General features: G+C 39.4%; 1 protein-coding gene across 3 annotated transcripts in view; it reads right to left on the bottom strand.

Annotated features, from left to right (window-relative positions):
• The window catches only part of LOC308103536 (uncharacterized protein), a 31504-nt gene extending 14253 nt beyond the window's left edge, over window positions 1-17251 (bottom strand). Inside the window, exons 1-13 of one of the 3 annotated variants that reach the window (XM_080453549.1) lie at window positions 17180-17251; window positions 15570-15654; window positions 13452-13547; window positions 10898-10972; window positions 10396-10449; window positions 10221-10274; window positions 9972-10073; window positions 8392-8416; window positions 7768-7889; window positions 7139-7226; window positions 6560-6769; window positions 6053-6199; window positions 5253-5315 (exon numbers count right to left, since the gene is read on the bottom strand). In XM_080453549.1, the coding sequence (XP_080309675.1) occupies window positions 5253-5315; window positions 6053-6199; window positions 6560-6769; window positions 7139-7226; window positions 7768-7889; window positions 8392-8416; window positions 9972-10073; window positions 10221-10274; window positions 10396-10449; window positions 10898-10972; window positions 13452-13547; window positions 15570-15640 (1107 nt within the window). In that variant the 5' untranslated portion in view covers window positions 15641-15654; window positions 17180-17251. The remainder of the gene's footprint in view (window positions 1-5252; window positions 5316-6052; window positions 6200-6559; window positions 6770-7138; window positions 7227-7767; window positions 7890-8391; window positions 8417-9971; window positions 10074-10220; window positions 10275-10395; window positions 10450-10897; window positions 10973-13451; window positions 13548-15569; window positions 15655-17179) is intronic. The other 2 variants (XM_080453551.1, XM_080453550.1) reach the window with 2 other exon arrangements.
• Between the last annotated feature and the right edge of the window lie 1094 nt (window positions 17252-18345).

Below are 18345 nucleotides of genomic sequence, written 5' to 3'. Positions count from 1 at the left end.
TTTCACTACATTTTGTCCACCAGTTTCTCAAACAGAGCCAGATATCTCTCCGAGCGCTGTGTGGCTGCCCTTTCCCTCTCCTCTTCTCTTCTCAAGTCCTCCCTGTGCCTCTCCTCTTCTCTCTCGGACTGCTCTCGCAAGAAATCCAGCAAATCTTCATTTTTTTCTGGCTGGCTCTCCCTGGCTTCCTCTGTTTCTGATAGGCTAGAGGTCGCTAAGCGGACCACGCCACCTGAAGTGGCAGTGATATTGGATGCAACCACCAGGGGGGCATTCATTGAGTGCTGCCCCCCGAGAGCAGCATCCATCTGACTGTACCACTTCCAGGTGGCAGCTGTGACATCACCGGGCTCTACCCCTTTCCCAGATGGTGGATCTTTATGCTCCTGGAAATAGGGTTCTAATTACTACACTGTGAAACTGACTATTCACATTCCCAAGTAACACTTTCACTCAAGGAATGCTGCGTCTTTGCAGATGTTCAGATTACCTTGTAGCGATCTTTGAGATTATTCCACTTCTTGCCTGCCTGTTTGCCTGTCATGGACAGGCCTGAAGTCTTAACAAATTCCCTGAGAAAACAACAATACTGACTCACTTCCACTACAATAATAAGAAATCATTAAAGATGGACACTGCCCAAATCTGACACCAACCACTGCCCAGATATATAGGAAATGCTAGAAGCACTCAATACTCACTCCCATCCAGATTTAAACGTGTTTTTCTTCCCAGTGAAGTACCGGTCATTGGTCCCCCGCCAGGTAATGAGGGCCTGGGTTTCCACATCTGTCCCTTGAATAATATTGTAATGCTGTATGTTAGTTTAAATGCACATTGGTAGCAATTGTTCAATAATAATTACATGCAAATTTGATCAAAAGAACACAAAAGAGGCAGTTAAGTACCACTTTAAAGTTGGATACTAATAGGTTAAATGGACTAATTTACTAATAAAGTTGAACTATAAAGTTATGAATCCTAACTTTGCACTCAGTCAAACCAATTTGCCCAACTGAGACAAAAGACCAGTGGTCAAAGCAACAAAGTACATTTACTTTCCAATTTCCAATACTTTTACTTCTACTCCACTACTTCTACTCCAAATCTACTCCATTACAATTATTAGAAAACTTCAGTTACTAGTTACTTTGTAGATTTAGATTATTATTACAAAACATACATTAACCACTTGAGCCATATCTACATTTCGCCCATTAGAAAATAGCCGATCTACAAGCTCACTTATAGGACTTGTAGGTCTGCTATTTTCAAAAGATTTCTAGACATTTTATACATTAGAAAACTTGTGAAATGGGACATTCTGCATAAGGATTACTTTTGGTATTTAAGTACATTTTTATACCAATACTTTTGTACTTTTACTCAAGTAATTTTTTTATTCCGGACTTTTGCTTGTAACAGAGTATTTCTACATTGCAGTATTGTTACTTTTACTCAAGTAAAAAATGTGAGTACTTTTTCCACAACTGATAAACAAATGCATATTTCTCTGGATGAAGTCCTCTTGCTTGGTGAAAAGTCTCGTTGACAGCTCAGTGCAGAATTAACTCCCTGGACGCATACCTTCAATTGAAGTAAAATAACGTTAATACTACTCGCATAAACACATATCAAACATTAGTCAGAGGCAGTTCTATCTCCCCAAAATTGGCTGAGACTATAGAAGTCCAATAAATATATCCACAACTAATTAGATCTCATTTGAACCACTACAAAGAAGACCCAGCTGAACCAGCGGACACTTTCAAAAGTACTGGCCGCAAATAAGGCTTCTTAGGCGGGGTACAGTGGTCTGACGGGCCGGGTCATCTGCGGCCGGGTTAACAGCGGCTAGCCGGCTACACAAACGTCCGAAAGTTCGGTGCACAAATCAGCCACAGATTTGAAGTTAATTAACAACATTCAAGCCTAAAATAAATCTTAAAATTACATTCTGTGGCAAAACAAAAAAAGAATTCGGACATTTCTTACCGCGGTCCGTGGTCCTGTTTTTCAAGCGCTGGTGGTCCGGTGCGGTGTTGCATTCTGGGCAATCTGCTGTGAAAAGTCCTCAGCGAGTCTAGTCTGAAGCATGCTCGGTAAAGGGGGCGGATCAAGTTCACATCCGGGTATTTGGTCTGTACTTGGGCAAATGCGAACTTAGAATTGGAACAGTACTTGGGCAGCGACTGATGACGTATCACGAGTTCGTGAGGACGGGAGTACAGACAAGTTCGGGTATTGAGAAACGGCCTGTGAGTGCACAGTCTATGATTTGCAGTTTTATTCCTTCATTTATACTTCTGTAGTACGACGGTTTCGTTCGCCAAAAATAGCAGATCTACAAGCTAACAACGCGTCTCTCGACCGCACGTCCGGACCGCATTGATTGCTTGAAGATCTGTTGTGTTCATCACACACGCTCCCAAAGTCCCCGCCCCCTTTCTTCTTGGCAGCGAGGCGATCGCAGTTCTTGTCTCGTCAGTCTGCAGTGCTCGGTGCCCGACACGGTGCAAAGTGCAAACTAAAGTTAATTGCAAAGTTTGCAATGTTCGAACGTCACTCGATATAACTTTTAACCAAACGCGGGTGAAACAGCAAAGGTGTCCCGTCCCCGCATAAAGAGTGCACGGCACGCACATGGACGGACTTCGCGTATCGATTAAAAACAACAATTCGTACCTCGCTTACAAAAGCTTATCAACACCATGAATTAACATAGGAATGACCGACCTGGCTGGATGCATATGCATATCAATGATCCATTGTGTGACCTGCTAGTCTACTGTTAGTAGGTACAGTAGGTGTAATAATACTAGGCTACTGTCAGCAGTGGTGGAAAAAGTACTTGAATAAAAGTATCAGTACTGCAATGCAGAAATACTCACAAGCTCACAACGGGTCGCAAAGCCACGCGTTGTGAGCTTGTAGATCGGCTATTTTCAAATAGCTGAAGTATATATGGATAAAGTGGTTAATGCGTGTTTTGTAATAATACAAATCTACAAAGTAACTAAATTGTAGTGGAGTAAAAGAACAATATTTGCCTCTGAGATGTAGTGGAGTAGAAGTAAAAGTACTGAAAATTTAAGATAATCCAGTAAAGTGAAAATTCCTCAAATTTGTAGGCTACTTAAGTACATGTACTTAGTTACATTCCACCACTGACTGTCAGATGTTCTGTCTGAAGCAGTCTGTTACATACTAACTCACCATAAGCAGCCTACACTGAATGTCACATGATGCAACAGCTGGATAAAAAGGAATATATATCTATCTATCAGTATCAGCAGCATAAAAACTAATATTATCTATCTATCTATTAGCAGCATAAAAAACTAATATTATATCTACATCTATCTATCTATCAGCAGCATAAAAACGAATATTATATCTATATATCTATCTATCAGCAGCATAAAAACGAATATTATATCTATATATCTATCTATCAGCAGCATAAAAACTAATATTATATCTATTTATCTATCTATCAGCAGCATAAAAACGAATATTATATCTATATCTATATATCTATCAGCAGCATAAAAACTAATATTATATCTATATCTATCTATCAGCAGCATAAAATCTATCTATCTATATGTAGCCTGTCTGTCTGTGAACACATTAATTAATAAGATATGATGATTCATTATATTATATAATATAATGATTATACGTGCCCCATGATCATATCTTATAAAATGTTATAATCATATAATATAATTAATCATCATATATGTTATTAATAATCATACAATAATAATAATCCTAAAAACGAACATAAACAAATTATGGTGATATATATCGTCTATCGTGATATTTCTTGAAAAATATCGTGATAGTATATTTTTCAATATCCAACACCCCTACTACGGACCCCTATTTTATGGCATTTCTATCTCTGGGACCCCAATTCATATTGTAAAATCAATGTTAATTTAACTCTGAGAGTGTATAAATGGAACCAAATGAACCCGTTAGGGTCCATTTGGTTCCATTTGTACACGCTCAGAGTTACAGACCCATAAGGGTCCATTTGGTTCCTAACTATCCATCATTTAGCTGGGGACCCCCTGGAACTCCCTCAAGGACCCCTGGGGGTCCCCAGACCCCACTTTGAGAACCAATGGCTTAAGCTAACTTGGATTGTTTAGCCTTGTATCAAGGCTATGGATTGTTATGAGTAAAACATGCAGGCTTTTTTGGCTGGACAGGGGCAAGTGAAAGCAAGTGAAAAAGGGGGTACGTCAGTGAAGTAGGGGTTCAATGGTTGTTTGCATCATGCCTATGACTGTGACGTGACGAGTAAATCCTTGGAACTCAACAGTACAGTAACTTAATATACCTAGTTCTTACATACACTATGTACAGTACAGTATATGTACATTCTAATGTTTCCATTGCTTAGAAAGAGGGTACCATGTGGTTATTAAGCTATTAAGATGTTTTTCTTTCAACTGCATGAGTTTAAGTTCCAGTTTAGTGCTACCATAATGTACGCAACTGTCAAAAATACAACATTTTTTGTAGGAATACATTTGCCTCCTGTGTGAATTGTGCATATGAATAGGATGGGGCAGGTGTAAGCTACTGTATTTTAACATCAGTCATAATGGTGGTACTTGGAGAGACAAATATTTTCTGGCTGGTACTGGTAAAAAAAAAGGTTGATAATGAGAACCTGATCTAGGCTATTCTATTTTCTGAACATGCAGTATTTTGTGTGAATTACAGTATGTGTTGTAACACACGTTGTATCCTATTGTGTTATCCCCTAAAAATGGGATATATTTATGATAATACTGTTAGCAGTCATATCTTAAATACAATATGTATATTGACCTAATTAAATTAGTTTAAATACATTATTTTATTGTATTTGTTTGACTAAAACCAATGACTAAAACTAGACTAAAACCATTTTGAGTTTTCGTCGACTAAAACTAGACTAAAACTATCAAGGATAGAAATGACTAAAATGTGACTAAAACTAACAAGCATTTCGTCCAAAAGACTAAGACTAAGAAACAAAAAACAACACTGGAGTGTACCAATGGAACCAAATGGACCCATAAGGGTCCATTTGGTTCCATTTGTAAACTCTCAGAGTTACAGAGCTGTAAGGGTTCATTTATAACTCTGGTGGTCCCCAGACCCAACGTTGGGAACCAGTGAGTAGATAAACATTAAAATCATAATTTATTATTACTTTTTATTAATGACTTTATGGAAAAAACAAATACCTGCTGCTCTTTGATCTTCTGGTCAGACTGCTGCTTGTCTTTCTGCAGATCCATGAAGGATTCCTGGGATCGACAATAATACATGTGTACATCATTATTCAGTAAACATGAGTTCAAAACATCACATTCACTTCATATTTAAAATTAAAATTTCGGCATTTATCATAATTCCTTTTAACAGGACGTTCATGAAAGCTTGTTTCCAATGAGGGCCTCTGAGCACTCATCCAGAGTGGTGTGTGTGTGTGTGTGTGTGTGTGTGTGTGTGTGTGTGTGTGTGCGTGTGCGCGTGCGTGCGTGCGTGCGTGCGTGCGTGCGTGCATGTACTGTTGCCCCAACAGCTACAGATCCTACAGCCCTTATAAAGAGTCATAAGAGTCATTGGACAGGCATCTCATAGCCTTTAAATCAATGATATTATAGGTTAACGTGTGATAATCATCATTTACTCTTACTTATCACTCTTACTCAGTGATTCTCAACGTTGTGCATTTCAAGGACCTCCAGTTGGATATACATTAGACCATGGACCCCCATTTGATATGATTTATTTAAACCTCTGGGACCCCAATCTACACTGTAAAATGCTCAGTGTTAATTTAACTCTCAGAGTGTAAAAATGGAACAAAATGGACCATTTGGTTCTATTTGTACACTCTCAGAGTTACAGAGCTGTAAGGGTTCATTTGTAACCCTGGTGGTTCCCAGACCCAACGTTAGGAACCAGTGAAGTAGATAAACATTACAATTCATAATTTACTCTTACTTTATATTAATGACTTTATGGAAAATAAAAATACCTGCTGCTCTTTGATCTTCTGGTCAGACTGCTGTTTGTCTTGTTCCAGATCCATGATGGATTCCTGGGATCCTTTCAGATCCTCTTCCAGCTTTCTGTTGACTCTCTCCAGGTCCATGTGGAGCTTCTTCTCTTCCTCCAGAGAACCCTCCAAATGCACAATAATACATTTGTATCATTATTCAGTAAACATGAGAGTTCAAAACATCACATTCACTTCATATTTACAATTACGATTTAGGTATTTAGACACTCATCCAGAGTGTGTGTGTGTGTGTGTGTGTGTGTGTGTGTGTGTGTGTGTGTGTGTGTGTGTGTGTGTGTGTGTGTGTGTGTGTGTGTGTGTGTGTGTGTGTGTGTGTGCGTGCGTGCGTGCGTGCGTGCGTGCGTGCGTGCGTGTGCGTTTGTGTGTGTGTGTCCAGACCCAATGTCGGAAACCAATGAAGTACATAAACATATTAAAATCCTAATTTACTCTTGCTTTTTATTAATGACTTTAGGAAAGTACCTGCTGCTCTTTGATCTTCTGGTCAGACTGCTGCTTGTCTTTCTCCAGATCCATGATGGATTCCTGGGATCCTTTCAGATCCTCCTCCAGCTTTCTGTTGACTCCCACAGCTCTCTCCAGATCCCTGCAGAGGTCATCTCTCTGCTTCTCTATCTTGGCACAAGCAGCACGCTCAGCCTCCATCTCTTCCTCCAGTTCTTTAATACGAGCCTTTCAAATCAATCATATTATAGGTTAGTGTGGTTAATAAACGTGCTCTTGTGGGCTTAAAACTTCAATTAGCCTCTTCCTTGCTGTGCGCTTGGGTCACAAACACACACACCCGAGTCCTAACACTATTCATGAACAAGATCGACATTAAGTTGCAGACATGCTTGAATTGGGTCGAACTTGGTATTCACTGGTAAAAATACAATACCAGTTCTGCCTTATTTTGCCATTTTGTTCCATTTGTACACTCTGAGCTACAAGGGTTCATTTGTAACCCTGGTGGTTCCCAGACCAGTGAAGTAGATACACAGGTTAAAATCATAGTTTACTCTTACTTTGTATTAATGACTTTAAGGAAAATAAAAATACCTGCCGCTCTTTGATTGTCTTCTGTAGATGAACAGAAGACTGCTCATCTTCAATCTTATTCAGAAGTAGGATTATTTCCTCTTTATTCCTGTGGAATACAGTACATCATATGTTAGTGTCATTCTACAGTAGAATACAGTACATCATATGTTAGTGTCATTCTACAGTAGAATACAGTACATCATATGTTAGTGTCATTCTACAGTAGAATACAGTACATCATGTGTTAGTGTCATTCTACAGTAGAATACAATACATCATATGTTAGTGTCATTCTACAGTAGAATACAGTACATCATATGTTAGTGTCATTCTACAGTAGAATACAGTACATCATATGTTAGTGTCATTCTACAGTAGAATACAGTACATCATATGTTAGTGTCATTCTACAGTAGAATACAGTACATCATATGTTAGTGTCATTCTACAGTAGAATACAGTACATCATATGTTAGTGTCATTCTACAGTAGAATACAGTACATCATTATGTTAGTGTCATTCTACAGTAGAATACAATACATCATATGTTAGTGTCATTCTACAGTGGAATACAGTACATCATATGTTAGTGTCATTCTGCAGGTATGTTTTTCTGCATGTCATTTCATACTGTGTTCCACATTACTTCTTGATCTCATTCTCCAGATCCATGATGGATTCCTGGGATCGTTTCAGATCCTCCTCCAGCTTTCTGTTGATTCTCTCCAGGTCCATGTGGAGCTTCTTCTCTTCCTCCAGAGAACCCTCCTAATGCACAATAATACATGTGTACATTAATATTCAGTAGAACAATACACATGGGCGTTCAAAACATCACATTCACTTCATATTTGTAGAGAGAGAGAGTGTGTGTGTGTGTGTGTGTGTGTGTGTGTGTGTGTGTGTGTGTGTGTGTGTGTGTGTGTGTGTGTGTGTGTGTGTGTGTGTGTGTGTGTGTGTGTGTGTGTGTGTGTGTGTGTGTGTTAAGCCTGCAACTCATGGTTGGCAAACTGACACTGTGGGAGCCAACCTACGCACAGCTAGGAGGGGAAAAAGGTGCACCGCCTACGTAGACACACTGAGGTGTGACACACTGAGGTGTGACACACTGAGGTGTGACACTCTGAGGTGTGACACACTGAGATGTGACACACTGAGGTGTGACACTCTGAGGTGTGACACACTGAGGTGTGACACACTGCAGAGCTCAAGACTCTGATACTCAACCATTACGTTTTGTATTAAGAAAATACGTTGTAAAGTGACTCACCAGATCTGTTTGATGATGGTGGTCTCTGTAGAGGAATCACGCACACACACACACACACACACACACACACACACACACACACACACACACACACACACACACACACACACACACACACACACACACACACACACACACACACACACACACACACACACACACACACACACACACACACAATGTCTTTTTTACACTGCTGCTAAAAGATAAGCCATTGTCTACCTGTCTAAGAAAAGACCCTAACTCTTATTTCTATTGTATTTAGTCATTTTAAATGTACTAGATTTTCCGGCCGTGTGTCGTGTGCCGTATGCGGACTTCAAACCTAGTCCTATGTTGCGCTGATAAGAGCAATGGTCACCGAAGTATGGCCTTTTGAAGTGTTAAACACTGCTATAACACTGCTACCAAGCAGCAATGTACATATTGTACCTCATGATCAATAGAGTTTGATAACAACTAAATGATGTGTTTGTTTCTGTCTGTTTAACACTCTGACCTCTGATCTATAGAGTGTTGTCCATCTTTGAAGACAATAGGTGCTTCTATGGACTTACAGCTGGGTACAGGAGACAATTATTTAGTTTATCAGGGTTACGGTTACCATTTATACATCTATTTAGTTTATCAGGGTTATTGTTACCATTTATATATTGTACCTCTTGACCTCTGCTCACTCGGCCATAGCAGTGGCGGCCATGTTTTTTTTTGCCATGCACAAATCAAAAGCCCATTCAGATTTCCAAAAATATTTATATTAATTATGTAAAGCCTAGAATCAAGCCATCCAGGCTCCTGATGAATCATGACCATAAAACATTTGATTCTGTGTAAAAAGAAAAAGAAAAACCCACAAAAAAGGGTATGCGTTAAATATAGTTTATGATATAATTAAATATTCAAATATATTTTGACACAGAATCAAATGTTTTGTGGCCATGATTCACCAGGAGCCTGGCTGGCTTGGTTCAAGGCTTAAAGAGCTGGTGCCATGTTTTTGCACTTTTTCTGTTTTTCATGTGTCTATGAGGTTGATAGAACTTCATTAAGCCCCCCGGTGGTGTTTTTTATGGTGTTTTATGTCTCCTCTGACTATTTGGAGTTTCTTCCTGGAGGCTGAAACCTTGAGGGTCAAACGTGCCAATAGAGAAACAGCGCTTTAGTGACATCACAAAGCCATACCCTCCCCCTCATTATCATAACACAACAGGTGTGGGCATGAGGAAGAGGAGGGACTAGGACAGGTGGGTGGTGCTAAGGTGGTGGAGGAGGTGCTAAGGTGAGAACCAGGTATACTTGATGCACTGGTGGGTGTGTCTACATAAAAACAACATTTTAACACTTACTGTACACTTTTTTTTTGTTGAAAAAAATCCTTACATAATAATAATACCTTATGATCAGGTTTTAGGGTTGAAAAATATCATGGCACTCCATCTTTAAACAAATTTACTTTTTGGGGGAAATCTCTATCGGAAAAATATGAATGGGCTTTCTATCTGTGGCACCACAACATGGCCGCCACTGCTATGCCCTATAGAGTTTGATAACTAAATGATGTGTCTGTTTTACACTCTAACCTGTGGTCAGTAGAGTGTTGTCCATCTTTTAAGCTAAGAGGATGATCCATGGACCAGTCACTCTTCATGGAGTTACAGCTGGGTACAGGAGACTCATGAACCCTGGTAGAAAGAGATGATGAAGGATATTTAGTTTATTAGGGTTATGGTTACCATTTATACATTGTACATCATGACCTCTGCTCAATAGAGTTTGATAACAACTAAATAATGTGTTGAACTTGTTTTCTGTCTGTTTTACACTCTGACCTCTGATCAGTAGAGTCATCTTTGAAGACAATAGGTGCTTCTATGGACTTACAGCTGGGTACGGGAGACATTTATTTAGTTTATCAGGGTTACGGTTACCATTAATATATTGTACCTCATGACTTATGCTCAATAGAGTGATAACAACTAAATAATGTGTTGTTCTCATTCTGACCTCTGGTCAGTAGAGTGTTGTCCAGCGTTGAAGTTATCAGGATGATTTATAGACCTGTCAAAGGTCAAGAAAAGGTCAAAAATAATTTTCTTCACAACTGGACTAAAAATAGTCTAAAAACGTTCTGTTTCTAAAGCTATAATGCTAACTGGTTTTACACACAATATTTGTTATAGCGGGGGGGGGGGGGCTGGGTAGTATCCAAAATCTTTCACATTTTCAATTAAAAATAAATAAATAGCAGATCTACAAGCTCACAAGGCGTTGTATTGGGATGCGTTTTGATCTTGTAGGTCGACTATTTTCTTTTTTTTAATATATATTGATTTGTATAGATTGTTTTAATGTTATATATATACATGGTTTAAGTGGTTAAGCTGATCTTGAAGCTATATTAACTAATTTAGAAGAAGTTGAATTAATGAACATATTTTCAGAAGACAATTAACATCCTGATCTCAGAGCAGTGGGTTAAAATTCTAATCATCTGTCTGAACCAGACCTTTGTTCAGAGTGGTGTCTCTCTTCCAACATAGCAGGTCCATCCAAGGAGCTACCTTTCAGCAGGGAGTCACTGCTGGCAAACAATCATCATCATCATCATCATCATCATCATTAACATCATCATCATCATCATCATCATCATCATCATCAACATCATCATCATCATCATCATCATCATCATCATCATGGTGATATACAGTCATAAGCTGTATATCAGTCATAAGCTCTCCACCACACAGACTACAGACTACTACAGACTGGCAGTCGAACAAAGTCGGGAGATCAGTCGGTTGGAAGGTGTGAAGAAAAGTTGCTGAATGCACCTGAGAGCCGACACCGACAGACGGCTACTATGGTGCTAAAAATAGCCTCTGGCTTCATGTCTTTTTCAAACAACAAGCCCGCTGCTATCCGACGGTCGAAAGCCGACCAAACTTGCTCGGTCCGCTTTCGACGGTTCACTACAACTTTCGGCGCGACGTGACAGTGTACTCAACAGGCCTGAAAATTAAAGGTTTCATGACGTTCAGTTTTACCACACATTAAAAGTCTTTGTCATGGTCCTTCAAACGTGTATAGAAAGTTTTAACTGAAAATTCCACTCCAGTGATCCATGGCAGGTGTTTTTCTCTCACATTTCTAAAGCCTTTTCAACTGCAATGAAAAAAGAAATCTTTGCTTGCGGGTGTCGCTGGTGAGGGATTTTGCCTGTCAATCATCGCCTCTGCTCCGCCCCCCCAAAGGAAAGAATAGGGGAGGGGAGGGGCGAGGAGGAGAGTGGGTGGGATTAATCGGCTGTGACCTCACTGTCGAAGGGCCAAGCTCAGATTACTTTTCAGCCTAATTATTCAGAAAACCCCAGACCACAGAAAATCCACTGAATGTTCAAAGTTCAGATTTTTTGGGTGTAATTGAGGTCATAAAACCCCCAAAAAACATAAAAAATAAAAAAAAGTGAAAATGAATGTCATAGAACCTTTAAGGCCCGGCCTTAACTAGGCCCTGACTGGGCCCAAACAGGGCCCAGCACAAATAATTACCATAATGTTAAGCCTGACACCCCCCCCAGTAGGTAGTGCCACTGGCTCAAATTATAGCAGAGTGAGAGAACCTTTTCTCCCCAATTTAGCTGTTATGCCAATGAATTCCTCCTCCACACACATTTCTGTGTTGTCACTGCTGTCATATCCTTCTGACTCACCTGCCAGTGAGGAGCCCCCACCAGGAGGACGTAGAGCCTTCGTCCTACTCCTCCCGCCCAACACTCCCCACTGACAGGTGCCGCCCCAGCCGGTAGGAGTATGTGTAATGACCATCATCACCCTCCTCCTCCTCCTCCTCCTCCTCCTCGCCCGGCTTCCCTCCCCCGAACACGGGCCAATTGTGTTCATGTAGACGCCCGACAAAGCCGGATGCACCACGGTGGACTCGAACCCACAACCTCCGTGGTGGTGGGCAGGGACTTAACCACTGCACCACCCGAGCACGAAACGTATAGCATTTTAATATATTTCACTGTGAGTTATTAACTGCTGTTCTCATTGCAGGACCACGTTGGGACCAGGTGACGGCCACCCAGTGGTAGTGGTAACCCCCCTTTTCTGTTTGCTAGTGCTAGTTCATTTTGTTTGTTTTTTTTATTTTGATTTATTGGGGTACCACTTCCCTGGGCCGGTCGGCCTGTCCCCCCCCCTTTCCCCCCAGCACTGACCCATTATGCACAGTATTGTTATTGCTAACCCACGGTGGTAATAAGTACTTTTATCCCATTGAAATGCATTCTCTTTTTATTGTTAATGATGTTGATGAGACTCATTGAATGAAATAATCTGCTAATTAAAATAAAGATTTTGCACTTTTGCTAAATACATGTTTCTGCCTTTATTATCTATTGTACCAGAACTGTGTGAGGAGTCACTAAGGTACTCAGGTGTGTCATTGAAATAGGTCTATCACAAATATTTCCAAGGGCACAACTCCCTAGGTGGAGTAGTTGGCTATATAGTCCTCAATACCACCCCTGTTACATTTGCAATTTCAATAGGGCTTCACACTGGTGTAGTGCTCGGGCTATAAAAGTAAAAAAAAACAATTACAGTACTCAAGTAAATGTACTTTGTTACTGTCTACCACTGACATTAACCATATTAAATTACTATCAATAGCTAAAAGTAGTTTGATTGTAATTGTGTCTTTTCTTTTTTGCACATGCAAATTACATAATGCAGCATAATAGAAGCATGAGATAACTTTATTGTGTTATTTGTTGTCTTTACAGTGATCTGGAGTGCAGATCACTGGGCTCATTTAAAACAACCCTTAAAAATAACTTTCAGGAGGCCAAAAAAGGAGGTAGTACTATTTTCACGTTAGACAGACGACCCCCCTTTTTTGTACATATAGCATTATCATTTTTTCCCCTGCTTTTTTTCTTTTTTGTTTGTATATAGTGTTATCTTTTTCTGTATGTTTGTATTGATATTTGAACTGTGTAACTGTGCTGTTTTACCTTTTTTGCCTAATAGAATATTCAATCAATCAATCAATCTTACTTTGTGTCTGAAGGTTCATCGTTACTGAAGTTCATAGGGAAATCCATTGAGTTGTCACTCCCACAGCTGGGTGTTGGAGAATCCGTGGATGCATTTCTTGAATCATAAAGAAAAACATTTCTATGATCATGAGAAGGGAGAAGAAATCACTTTGTTGCATATACCCAGACATTATTTACAGCAGCGCTACTCAACTCGCGGCCCGCATGCGGCCCGATCGCAGCGTCTTGGCGGCCCCCTCATGGTAAAAAAAAAAAAAAAAAACATTTCCGTTCAAATATATGGGTTGCTAAAACATTTTTCAAAAACAAACAGACAGACATACATACAGGTGCATCAATTGTTACAGGTATAATGCATAGCTTTCTATGCATTTCGGGTTTTTGGGGGGGTTTGACCCCCAAATTTTTCAAGCCGCGCGGCTTTGCCGCGCGCCCATGATAGGTTGCTGCCACTGGACATACACACAACACAAAATAAACTGGTACAGTGAAAAGAATATGATGTCAAAATGTACATTTTCTTGTGTGTTACAAAATCGAAAAATCCAAAATAGGACCGTCATTTTTATGGCGGACCCTTGGACTTTTGGTATTTTGCTGAGTGGCCCCTGAGCCATCTTAAGTTGAGTAGCCCTGATTTACAGTGTGGCTGAAGAACAGGTATTTCTGTACAGGTTGATGTCCCCGCAAAAGAGCAAAGGTGATTGGTCGTGTTCATGTTGTGCCATGGATGAAGGCACAAAACACCTCACGCTAGTTGGATCATAGTTGATCATGAATGCATGTAAATATAAAGGGCATATCTCTCATTTATGCCAACATTGTGAAACATCTAGAAGTGGATCAGGTGCCCTTCCTTTGGTCGCCTCCGTGACCTTGAGCGGAGTGTCCCTATGTTCCCTCACAACAAACACTAACCTTAACCCTAACCCCAAGCCTAACCGTAAACGGGGGTAGCATAGGCATGACTCCACCTTAGGTGGGTCATCTACAAACAACACTAAATATAAGAAGCACTAAGTGAGAATAGCAGCATGTCAACAATGAAAATAGATAGACCTTTATTAATCCTGTACAGATAATTCAAGTGCCAGAGGCAGCACAGCAGCTAAGAATATAATTCTGTTTAAATGTTTTGGGACTACGGATGAAAATTAGCTTCACGCTAAATCCGGCATATTTACACCTAATCATGTGCATGTAATTCATACATCATGTTTTAGTGTTCATTAATCTACGACAAGCAGGTCAAAAGTTATGGCAAAATATAAGAATTTACAAATATCGACCGTTCAAAAGTTATAGCCAAAAATAGGAACTATCAAATATCGATCAATCAGACGAAGGGGCAGAGCTAAGTAACACCAATGAAGGACAAGGACTCTGAATAAAGTCCAATGAGGTCACCCACAAGTCAGATCGCACTGGTGCAGTGCTCGGGCCCTAATAATCCTATATAAAAATTGGCTTAAGGAAGGACCGGCCGGCGGGTGGACGGATCTCTGATGTCACGCTCATGTCAGCCATAACCATATAAGGAGTTCCCAATGCAGCTACGCCCACATATGGAGTTTTCTTGTTGTGGCTCAAACATATCACTCAGCTCCATATATGGGCAGAAAAGGGGGCATTTCAGCATGCCCATATATGGGCAAATACTGATGGCATCAGGGATCTCTATACATGGGCATAAAGGGGACAAAGACTGACAGATACAGAGATCTCCAAATATGGGCATATCAGTCGGATTGGCAGTGTGACGTAGGTGTGAGGGCCGCGTAAAAGCCTGAACCTCTGGTAGTGAAAATATGCAACGCGTTGTGAGCTTGTAGATCGTCTATTTTCACTATACTCAAAATAGGGCTTAAGTGGTTAATTCATAATGTATTATTTATGTTTGAGCCAAGAATACTGTAGGCCTGAAATGTACTCAAGTAAAAGTACTAACTGGTCCACTATTCACCTGTTTCTTGGCTGTGTGTTTTCCACTTCCTGTCGGATTTCATTGGATATCATTAGTCATCTGACCGGTTTCATTGGATTTCATTGGATCAAAAGACAGGAAGTGGAACACAGTGAAAAGCCTAGGAAACAGGTGGATAGATGATTATCTTACCTCTCATGTTGTTCAGACAGGCTGCTTTTAGAGGCCACGCCCCCCTCCTCTCTCTCCACAGACTTACTCATGGTAGAGCAGAGACCTTTACACACACACACACACACACACACACACACACACACACACACACACACACACACACACACACACACACACACACACACACACACACACACACACACACACACACACACACACAGTTATACTGGTTTGGCAGACCTACTACAAAGACACACTACAAGACACAACTGGAGAGAATTAACCAGTGGTAGAAAGTAACTAAGTACATTTACTCAAGTACTGTACTTTTTTTTAATATTTTTTATATATATATATTTTGCACTTTACTGAGTATTTCCAATGTTCTATACTTTTACTTCTACTCCACTAAATCTCAGAGTAAAATATTGTTCTTTTCATTCCACTACGATTGAAAACTTCAGTTACTAGTTACTTTGTTGATTTTTATTATTATTACAAAACATACATTACCCCCTACTTCAGCCCTATATACATTTTGGCCATTTGAAAATAGCAGATCTACAAGCTCACAACGAGTCGCAATGTGACGCATTGTGGGCTTGTAGATCTGCTATTTTCAAACATTTTAGTACTTTTACTTTTGGTACTTTAATTAAGTACATGTTGATACCAATACTTTTGTACTTTTACTCAGGTAAAATTTTGAATTCCAGACTTTTTTCACTTTTACTTTTCACAGCTTCCATGAACTGGAACAAACTCTTTGACTTAATCCAGTAATGTTTAGTAAATATTGTTTTAGAAGTAATTATTTTTAAATGTCATGTGTCTGTTCTGACAACAGGTTAATACTGGATTAGCAGACCTACTACAAACACACATTACAACACACTGCTGGAGACAATTAACCAGTGGTGGAAAAAGTACTACATTCCTTTACTTAAGTAAAAGTATCAATACTGCAATGTAGAAGTAAAAGTATTCAAAATTTACTTGAGTAAAAGTACAATAGTATTGGTATCAAAATGTACTTAAAGTACCAAAAGTAGAAAGAACTCGTTATGCAGAATGTGCCATTTCACAAGTTTTCAAATGTATAGAAATCTTTTGAAAATAGCAGATCTACAAGCTCACGATACGTCTTGTGATGGACTTAAAGTACAATATTTGTATCTGAGATGTAGTGGAGTAGAAGTTAAGTAAAAGTATTGAAAATTGGGATAACTCCAGTGAAGTAAAAACACCTGAAAATGTTACAGTAGACGAGTAAATGTAGTTTAGCACCACTGGAATTAATTAAACTAAATGCAAACGAAAAATAACATTTCCAAATGCAAAAAGTAGACCAACATGTTAAACACACAACAGGAGCTTTAAACACTAAAGGCAGCAACACAAATACTGTAAAAGTGAAACAAACCAAAATACAGTTTGAAAGCAGCAGTTATGTAATGGCTGCCATGAATCTGACTGCCTAGTCAGTGCTTAGACTTCACAACAAACAATAATAAACTAATACTCAGTCACTATATTTCTGCCATAATTAACCCCAAGACAAGCTTTGTTTTACATTACAGACAAAGTGCTTATTTTGAACATGTGTTATGTTCTAATACTTTAATTACCTCATTAACACCTACGGTGTTGTTTTTCTCTCTTCCTTGATCATCAGCATGTTGTCACCTGTCCAAATAACACTACCTGTCTCACACAGGCGGATCTGCCCCTTGTGGCGCAGAGTGGGATAGGTCTTTTCTTAAGATACAAGCTCATAAGACACAATAAGGCTCTTAAAGGCAAGTATGGGTAACTGCAGGCAAAGATGACACTAGAACATGGGCATGTTCACACCAATGGGCGTGTTTACACCACACAGTCTACACAGTCTTTTGAAAAAGTATCATTGGGCAGAATTCTTACAAGGTACATTTGCTGAAACACTTAATCATTTTCTAATTTCTCTCTCTTATACCTCTGTGTTTCGGCTATGAAAAGATGTCATACATAAAACAATCCACCTCAATGTATTTTATACTTTTACATTAGCATACTAACTGTCTTATTATTATGCACCACTTAATGAGACTGTTTCACAATGATAAACATTTGATATTTACCATGTGAGTACATACAGTTACATGATATTTACCATGTGAGTACATACAGTTACATGATATTTACCATGTGAGTACATACAGTTACATGATATTTACCATGTGAGTACATACAGTTACATGATATTTACCATGTGAGTACATACAGTTACATGATATTTACCATGTGAGTACATACATACATACATACATACATACATACATACATACATACATACATACATACATACATACATACATACATACATATGTTTCTGTATTATGTTCACATCATAGTACAGCAATATGTTCTACACAGTCTTACTATGCCAGAGATATTATACAGTAGTACTACATCAATATAAGATATTATACAGTAATACTATAGTAATATAATATCATATAATATCATTGTTTCATAGTAACGTTGTACAGAACAGGTCACATGGTCTGACATAAATAAAACTAGGTCATGGAGACGCACAGTGAAACACAGTGTTCTCATGTGTCTTCACTGACACCTAGTGGTTCCCCTGAGGAAGTTCAACAGTAAGTGAAGGTCCTGTAAAACAAGGTCAAAGCTGCTCTGTTTGTGATTGGTTGAATACTTTATGAGACAGAAATGTAAACAGCACGAGGTATCAGGCCCGGAGTGGGCCTGTAATTCAGGCTGGGAGTCAGACACCCTTCCAGGCCAC

The sequence above is a fragment of the Gymnoscopelus braueri genome (assembly GCF_963280865.1).
Source record: "Gymnoscopelus braueri genome assembly, chromosome: 16".
Classification (NCBI taxonomy): domain Eukaryota; kingdom Metazoa; phylum Chordata; class Actinopteri; order Myctophiformes; family Myctophidae; genus Gymnoscopelus; species Gymnoscopelus braueri.
Note: the sequence above shows the minus strand (reverse complement) of the source record. Positions and strands in the feature narration are given on the sequence as shown.